The following is a 9,272-nucleotide window of genomic DNA, read 5'->3' as shown; positions in this document are numbered from 1 at the left end:
TGTAATGTATATGTTGTATAAGTTTGTTAGTGCACACTGTTAAATGCTTTCTATCGAGATTTACCATGTATGTGGAAAAAACCTTCACTTAAAAACTTCAATGAGGGAGGAAAAACTCTTGCCTGGTTGATTTATTGTGAAATGAGGGGGAGTGTGGGATTTTGAAAGGCCTGACCTGAACGCTACTGAAGGTTGTTAGTGAAAGGAATAAAGATGGAGCATTCCCAGCAACAAGCACAGCATCTGACCTGCCTTGCTGTAAGAAAATTGAGGACACAGCTGTTGCTGGATGTTGAAATCATGTGCTTTCACCTTTCCCACTAAGACAGCACCACCTCAAGCAAAATCCTAAACTTAGAGGCATCTTCAACATCGCAATCCTGTTACAATAGTTACAATTTTCCAGACTGGCTGGAAATACTTGTTCAAATTAAAATGCTTTTTGTTCATTTGGATACCCTGTTCCCTCTCATCCTTTTTTACAGGAGCTCTCTATCACAACGCATCCAAACCCAGACACACACAGAACTTCCAACAGCACACACACCCCTCTGGCTTTGACCATATATGTTTGATCTTATGCCCAGAACCGTAGGTAGACAGAGTATGCAGAGAAAATACATTAAATTAGATTATTTATATGTTTTCAGAGTTGCCAACTCTTCAATGAAGTACAAGCTATTTTATTTAAAAAAAAAAAAAAATCCATCACTAGAGTTTTAACTTAAGCTTCAAATCTTGAATTAAAAGACAAGATAAAGGAAAATTTGAGAATCAGGTTTTGTTTTGTATAATTACCTGTTTTCTAAATTTTTTTTTTTTTTACAGTTCTACAGTTCAACTATTTACATTAATTAGACATTCCCTATATTACCAGAATATAGCTTCTTACACAAATATTTAACAGAAATACTCTATTTACTACACATAGTGTATAAAATTATCACATATAGAAATTGTCTAAAACAATTTACATATTCCTTTTACAGAAGCCGTTTCATACCACAATGTGTGCAGTATAATGAAGATAAGCATACAAAAATATTTTTTTCAGTATACAATTTAAGAAGTGAAGAAAACATTGCAGCTTACAAAGAGCTGTTCAACCTCAGGACTCCTCCATTTATAAACCATGTGTATTGTAACAGAGGCAAAAAGCCAGATTTCATTTAATTACGCCCCTTAAATACCCCGGCCCCCCATACATCATTTTCAGTAACCTAAAGGTGAATTCAAGCACAGTGTATTTCAGTCTTGAATGTTTTTTTGCCTTGGTATGGTCTTAGTAAGAACACACTCTCTCTCATTAAGGAACTACGTGTGGCCATTTGTAGTCAACTCGTCATCTTAGGTGTATAAGCAATAGTCACGTAAATGAGTGTTTCCATTCATGTGTTTTGTTTTGTGATTAAATCAACAAATCAAACATTGTACTTTTTTAAATAGCAACCAATATTCAGAAATGTGGACAGAATATGTGGGGGTTTGTTAATGAGTCACTACCTGTATCTCAGAACGAAGGCTAATCTGGGGTGAACCACACACTCCTGCACTAACCATGTCCTGTTTCCACAGGTATCCTCAATCAGCGTCACAAAAGGAAAACTAAGGCATCTTTAACTGAGGCTGTTTTCAGTCCCCCGTAACAACCAAAAAAAAGAGGGAAAGAAAATAAAGAATTGATATTAGCTGGTGTAGACCTCTCTTTTTTCCCAATTTCTACTCCTAGATTCTTTATAGTATTTCAAAGGTGCATGGTTTATGTAAAGCCTTTGGATGAAGTTTACACTAATCACTCGGGCATATGGAAAATGCAGCCACGGTTGTTGCTGGGGCGGGGACGGCCACCTCCCTTCCTCCAGCAGCTCACGCAGGGACACAGCCTGGACCCCCGCTAACGTTCCTATGCTTTACTGCAGGGAGCTCACATGGCGCTCATAATCGTAACACCAGTCCCCAGGAATATTGGCCTTGCTCCCTGGGCTTCCCAGCCGACTGAGAGCACCCTTCGCGTCACTTCCACTGCAGGCTAAAAGCAGTCACCTACAAGCTGAAATCTCAGAAGGGCAGAAGTGAGCTCCTTTAAGGGCACTTACCAACAAGATGATTAAGTTGCTCTGCCAGGGGAGGCTCAAGAACATCAGCCAAAGCTACTGAGCTTCCAGCTCCCTCTTTTCAGCTACGTATTTATAGGAAAAAACAGCAGGAAAAACTCTACTCTCTTCTTGAAGAAATGCAAATGGCATGGGAAAAAGCAAAAGGACCAAACCAGATCAGATGAGGTGTGTGTCACCATTTGTCACCTGCCTCTCTCCCACCACTGCCCAGCTACAAGAAAGCGCACAGAGCACTGTCAGTAAGCAGGGATAGAAGGAAAGCTGCAGCAGAAAGACCAAGGCAAAACCAGCTTGTGGTCTGCACGTGAGGAAAAGGACTGAGTTGCTGTATCAAATACCAATGGCAGGAGTTCCTGCTACCGAGTCCGGGGAAGTTCTACCCCGTACCAGTAGTCAGCTGAATCTTGAGTCATTTTGACAAGAAAGCGGGTATGAAGCAAATGGAACGAGGCTGCTCAGCAGCCGAAGGGGACGGGCTCTCCCTGCGAGGAGCTGGGTCAGGCAGGTTCACATGATGTGAAGACAAGGTGTTCCCGGTGACCACAGGACTGGGTCCCAACCCCGTTTCTTCGGGCAGACAGACACCCACCTGCTGGTGCAGCAGCCAGGCCAGGGCAGCGCAGGGCACAAGGCAGGCACAAGGCTGCAGTAGCAGTTCCGTGTACACTGAGTGACAAGGCTGCTGTAACAAACATAACTCCTACCCCTTCCGCAGCGTTCATCCGTCGTCTTCTTGGGCTGCTGGACTTCGCGTGTTAGTGCAGCACCAGCTAACAGAAGGCAGAAGTAGACTGCAAAGAGAGACACTCAAACAAGCTGAGGAACAGAGAGCGAACACAATCAGATGCATCCCATCCTGTCTACAAGAAGACAGAGAGTAACCTGCACTCTGGTTATTGGGTGCTGAACCAGAAAAAAGCCCAGTTTCCAACTACACACAGGCCTCAGCCCATCAGAGGTGGTGGGAGAGGAGCCACAGGCAAAAATAAGTAAGTAACGTGAGCAGCCAGCCTCCTTCTACCAACTTCAGAAAATAGCAGATACCCTCTTCTGCAGAGTTCTAAGCAGTGCCTCTGCTTACCTGACCGAAGTCCTCTTCTGCTTCCCCTGCTTAGTCTCACAATAGTTAAAGTCTAATCAGAATTAAGGAACGTAAATAGCAGCAATCAGGCAACAGCTCAGAGACAGTTCTAATATCATAACTCAAACGCCACAGCTGCCTCACTCACAGAGCAGTGGCCACCTTTTATCTTCTCATTTGCTCCAAATTACTGCTTAATTAAAATGAACTCATTGAGTTTGTTTAGCAAAATAAGTTTAGTTCTGTGTCAATCACCTTATTGATTAGCATCGCCCCTGTCTAGAGAGCTTGTAGGGAAATATGCATGAGATCCATCCTTCTGAAACGCTAAAGACAGTATGTGGGAGAAAAATATTGTAATGTGCCAAAGAACAAGCAACTCAAATTACAGCAGCTCCGGTGAGGCCTGAAATACGGCACAGGTGTGTCACCGCATGACACCCAGGGACAGGAAATCATTAGGCCATATGAATCGATAATGAGTCCAACCCAGCATCTTTACAGGCAGAGCACACAAATGGTCAGACGGCAGGGTGCCGGGGCTCAGATCTGTTAATAACAAAAGCTTTAATAAGCTAAGAAAAGAAACAACTGTCTATCAACCGAATGCTGTGGATAAAGAGCTCAGCCATCAGGTGACAGATGTGGTAGAAAACCACAGTGCAAAGTGGGCAGGAAGGAAACAAAAAGTCAACCTAAAATGAAATCCAGAACAGGAAAGAAGGCCAAGTCGGAGCTGAGAAGGGCAGTCAAGGCATCCTCACCTGGGGCTGTGGCTTGATACCACGTGCCCGTTTTGCTGCACAACAGGCAGGTGGTGGATCAGAGCCCAGGATGCGGCCTTTTGTATGCAGGCCCCATTAACAGCTTTTAAAACTCACCACGTTCTTGAAACCTCGGGTGCCAGGTACTTCTGATGTCAGGGTAACGGCCACGCCAAAAGCGCCGCATTTGAAGTTAACAAGCTCAAGCACGCTATCAGGCTGTTGAAAGCCAAGTATGCATCCTCTCAGATCAGGCTATAAAGGCAACTTCAAAAGCACACTTCTTAAAAAGGATCCGGCAGAAGTTCAGAAATGAAAGAATAATTAGGGGCTTGAGAATTTCTCACGGGAGGCAAGAATGGAAAGATGAAGATGTTTACATTAGAAACTGCAGAAGAAAAGACATGATAAAATAATTAGAGGCATAAAGAAGATGACGGGAGGCACCTGTCCTCCCTTTCTTGTAACATACAAGGGCCACATGATGTAAATAACAGAATTCAAGGTCAGCCATTGCACGAAGTTAACAAAAACAGCTGAACTTGTATAACCATTGCAACCATCTGGAAGGGAAACAAAACCACGTGATGTGAGGTTTAGTCAGACCAGAAGGTATTAGTGACAAGAGTAATGCCAAACAGTGACAGGTTAATTCCCTGCGAGCGCCGTCCTTGCCCCCTCTTTTGAAGCACCAGATCCCAGCAGCTGACCAGAGTCAGTTGCAGGAACAGCTCAGCCTGACAAGCCCAAAATCCCAGAAAAACTTTCTGCCTGATCATAGGGGTGGAGTCAAAGACGCTGCGGCAAAGCACGGGGGAAATCTGTGCAGTTTCTAGCGAAGCTACCAACAGGCAGGGTATGAGGCTTCCCTAGGATACGGGTCTCTGAATGAAGAGCCACAGGTCACCCACCACCGCTCAGCGACACCTCCGTAGCACACCAGACCTCAAACACCAGCCAGGCTGTCACTTCAGCTAGCCAGACTGAGGGTTTGGTTTTTTTTTTTTCCTTCACAAAAATATGAATTGCCGTTAAGTTTTTAACCAGCAAATTGAGTTTCATTCTTTAAAAAGGAATATTTTTGCTGGTGATTTTGTGTTAACTATAAAAGAGTCCAAACACTATCCTTCTCAAGGCCAGTTTGCAAGGTAGCAGTAGGATGAATTATGGCAGTCAGTCACCAAAATGCTCTCCTAAAAGTCAGAGGCCAACCAAGCACCAGTTCCGCTCACTGGGAAAGCTGCACAGCTCCTCAGTGAGAAATCCAGCCAGCTGTAAAGCCATTTCAGCATCTGAATATCATCAGCAGAATTCAGTACAAAATGATCCTAGCAGAGGACTGTAAAATTTAACATTAAGTGCACACACAATGACTTTTTTTTTGTCCTATACACCACTACACACAAGAACTGCCAAGTTATCTTTGTGCCTTGTTTTAATGAAATAATCCAGCTCATTTCATATGTAATAAATTCATTAGGCTTTGGGGTTTTACTTTAAATTACAAGATCAAGCATATTTTAACAGAATTCATTTAAATACTGCACTTCTAGCAATTAATAATTTCACAGTTCTGTAAACACGCTTCACTGTGCTGTCTGACCTTTGAAGGATTTGGCTTGGTGAATTCATACCAGCTTCCACGCCACATGTTTCAGAAGGCAGTTTGCAACAATGTCTGTAATAACAAAAAACAGGAGGATCCCGCCGCTACGCTGATCCGTGCCCTGCCCAGTCCATGGTGCCTTCCACCTCACCACACGCGAGAAAGCTCCATTTCATGTCAGAGCTCCAGGTCCTGCAGGTCTCCCCAGCTAGGTCCAATTTTCACTTTAACGTTCAGTTTTACCGAGAGTTTGATGGCGTTTTCCATCTCATGCTTGACAATCTGAGCGACCTACAAGAAAACACAAAACATCAGATGTACACCTAACTTCAACGCTCTGTTCTTCTGTCAACAGCTGGGGTGGCCAGACAGCTGGAGTCCTCTCCTGCATTTATTTGCACTGACTTACCACTGACGGGAATGCAACCAAACATTTTAATCCTGATTAGGGTTTATGAATGGAGAAACTGTATAAAGCCAGTAACATTTTATGCAGCACAGAGTTATGACTGGTTCTGCACCGTTTAAGACTACTTAGAAAAGAGGCAAGATTAAGTTTCCATTAAACACTTGAGAGTCCTGCAGAGTCTCCTCTTTCACCCAGCTGCATAATTCTAAGTGTTTCATGGAGTCTGTTCTGAAAACTTCAACGTACTGAAAGCAAGACACAAACCAAATACACCAGAAGCAAAGAAGTGTGTTCCTCCTCATTGTGTCAGCATGAGAGGCACTCTGTGAAACACAAACTACAAACCTCTGGGAAAGCAGATCACATTCAATCCAGGTGCTAGAAATACTGCCCAGGTTCCCCCTCACTAATTTTGCTGAGGCAACTCCAACATTTGCCGCCCTCCAAAGGTATTTCTAAGAAAACACTCATTTAAGTACACAGTTACGGGACCAGAAGATATTTTTGCCTGTGGCTTTTTTGGATTGTAAGAGACTGGATTTTTTCTCCTGACTGTAAATACCTGCCCTGGATAAAAGGACGGAGTCCAGCCTGTCCTGATTGCTTATTTGAACGAATCTTTCAATCCACACCCATCCCACAAACCTTTCCACAGCAGAATGAAAAGAGATTTTGAAATTGCTGTGATCCCTCATCCCAGCTAGAGGCCTCTGTGTCAGAGTAGAAACTATTCAAGCTTTCTGACCCTTCCATGGGTTTTCATAATTCCCTCACAGGTACCCACAGTAGAAATTCCTCCACAGTTTTCACTGGGGAATGGAGGAGGGGATTTGAGGAGATCAGAGCACAGGAGTTTACAACAGCATTAAGAACTAGGGGAAGATTTGTCTTCCAAAACCCTACATCCTTACATATCACATTTCAAAATGATCTTGATAACCTAGAAAAATGCTTTGAAATAGGATGTAATTCAGCACAGGCAAGTACAGAGCAGAAAGAAGCAGGATAGAGAACTAGGATAGAAATAATCTACTGTTCAAAAATAGGATGAAAAATAACTGCCTGGGCAGGAAAAAAAATGGCGTTATCTGAGATTAAAAACTGAACAGGGCTTAAGCAAGGCACAGTGTTGTGAAAAAGAAAGCAAATGCAATTCTGGAACATAGAAAAAGAAAGTGTTGCTTGTGTGACACAGAGATCAGTTTTCCACTCTATTCAAACCACTGCAACCTTGATCAAGTTTGGGACCCAGTATTTCAAAAGAAACATGAACCATCACAGGGAGATTCTCCAAGAACGCCGACAGGTCCAGCACACACCACCAGCGAGGAACATCGGACTAGGGCTGCTGCACCTAGAACAAGGGACAGCAGCTGCAGGGGAGACACGAAAACCTGCATGAGGTTCCTGGGGTTCCCATGAGACGGGACATGTGCCAGCGCCCTGACCAGGGAGGCTTTGGGCTCTGAATTTGCTGTACATTAAGCAAACAGCACCGTTTCCAGGGTTCTCAATGGTCAGCTAAAACACGCTTGGAGGAATACTGGCCATCTTAAAAACATAAATGCAATGACACTGGAACAAGCAAGCAGTTTAAAAGCATCTAGTCTTTGATTCCTAATCTAGCCCGTATCTTTATGTTCCTACCTGACTCTTCATTGCCAGGGTCAGCTCAACAGATAGAAGGCCAAACCTCCTTCTATCATCTTTGGCAATATTATCACAGTCTTGCTATTTGTGATAAGCTCTGAAAGCTCCCTACCTTCACTTTGACATTCTGCACAGACTAGGAAAGCCCTGATGCGCCGGGCATTTCACACCTTTAGCACAAGAAAAAACAGGTATTACCCAATGTCTTTTAAAAGAGGCAAGCTAGCTCACTGACAGACAAATGAGAACAGAACGATCACTAGCACTGTTTCTCTTACAAACCATTTGTAAGGATACTGTGACTGGAACACAAATTCCTAGATATATGGAAAGGTATTTTTAGTTTTCTTTTGTGCACTTTAGCAGCTGAAAATAAGCTAGAGCCAGCATCAAGCATGTGACCAAACTAACTTGTCTGAATAAAAATTGCTGTTGCAGCTGCGAAATACATCATTTACGGTATAATAAAGCTTTAGTGCCAGCAAGATGAAAAAAACCTCACCAATACAGAAACCAAGAAATGCTCACTTCTTTTTTACTAAAAGGTATACTGTAGTTCAAAAGGATTAATTAATTCAGGCCCTACTTTGAGTGGGGCCTAAGAGGGATAGACTTCAAGAGATGCTTTCCAACCTAGATCTTTCCACTATAGGATAATTCTAACGGTGCATCTGAAAGGACAGCAGGCAATATTATCACAAAAAAAGATCCTTTCTGGCCCTAAAAACAATTAATCAAGAAGTGCCCTGTTGTCTCAGCTAGACAGAAATCATTGAAAAACAAGGGAACCTGGCATATACAAAGAAAGTCTGAGTCTAGGAAACATGTCTTGCGTACATATGCTGTTTTAAGTGACTGCCCAGAAAATCTATGGACAGAAATATATCTGAAGGAAGGTAGAAAAGCTGGTAATAATTGCCCTTGAAGTTGAGGTTGTTAATGAAAAAATATAATACAATAAATAATAAGCAAATCCACTCACTTGCTCTAGTTCTTCTGGGGATGCCATCATAACTTGGGAGTCAGTATCTAAAGACATAAAAGTCTATACTCAGGGGATTCCAGTTTTCTGGAAGGAAAATTAGGAGTCTTTTCATCCCTAAAACAGCCTGCCTGGATTGAAGCAGCAGATGTCTGAACAGAGCTGGCAAAACGAACAGAAGCTTGAGCTGAGATTCAAGAGAAAAATATTAAACCTTTTGTTCTTAATGAAATAAAAAAAAAAAAAAATATGTTCAGGCCAGTCAGTACTGAAAGCTCTCTCAGACTAGGAGTTACTGCTTGCCATCAGGAAATGCCTTTTGTCATTAAAGATGTGTATGTGCAGAACAGAAGTGGGAGAAAGACATCCCCAAGCTATGGAAGCATGCCCTGGGAGCCTTTCTGCGATTGTGCTCAGGACTTGGGAAAAAGCTCAGCTGCCAACATACGGCTAATACACTTGCTACTGAAAGCTGTCACACAGACACCGCTATGCCCAGGCACAGGAGCGCCTACACGGTGGAAGAGCACACACAGAGACACGTATGCACATGACAGGTACCTTAAGTCCACACAGCACATTTCTTACATCTACCAGGCTGCTAACCCGCACCATAACACTCCTACCAGAAAGACAGGTGGGTAGGGAATGAGGCAGGAAGTA

The 9,272-nt window shown here is 43.1% G+C and overlaps 1 protein-coding gene across 1 annotated transcript in view; it reads right to left on the bottom strand.

Moving 5' to 3' along the window:
• Window positions 1–5,745: 5,745 nt before the first annotated feature.
• The window catches only part of POLQ (polymerase (DNA directed), theta), a gene marked incomplete at its 5' end in the record, with an annotated part of 50,339 nt that continues 46,812 nt past the window's right edge, over window positions 5,746–9,272 (bottom strand). The window contains one exon of the mRNA XM_009580228.1: window positions 5,746–5,859. Within this exon, the coding sequence (XP_009578523.1) occupies window positions 5,746–5,859 (114 nt within the window). The remainder of the gene's footprint in view (window positions 5,860–9,272) is intronic.

This window comes from Fulmarus glacialis, unplaced genomic scaffold (genome assembly GCF_000690835.1).
Source record: "Fulmarus glacialis isolate BGI_N327 unplaced genomic scaffold, ASM69083v1 scaffold20956, whole genome shotgun sequence".
Classification (NCBI taxonomy): domain Eukaryota; kingdom Metazoa; phylum Chordata; class Aves; order Procellariiformes; family Procellariidae; genus Fulmarus; species Fulmarus glacialis.
Note: the sequence above shows the minus strand (reverse complement) of the source record. Positions and strands in the feature narration are given on the sequence as shown.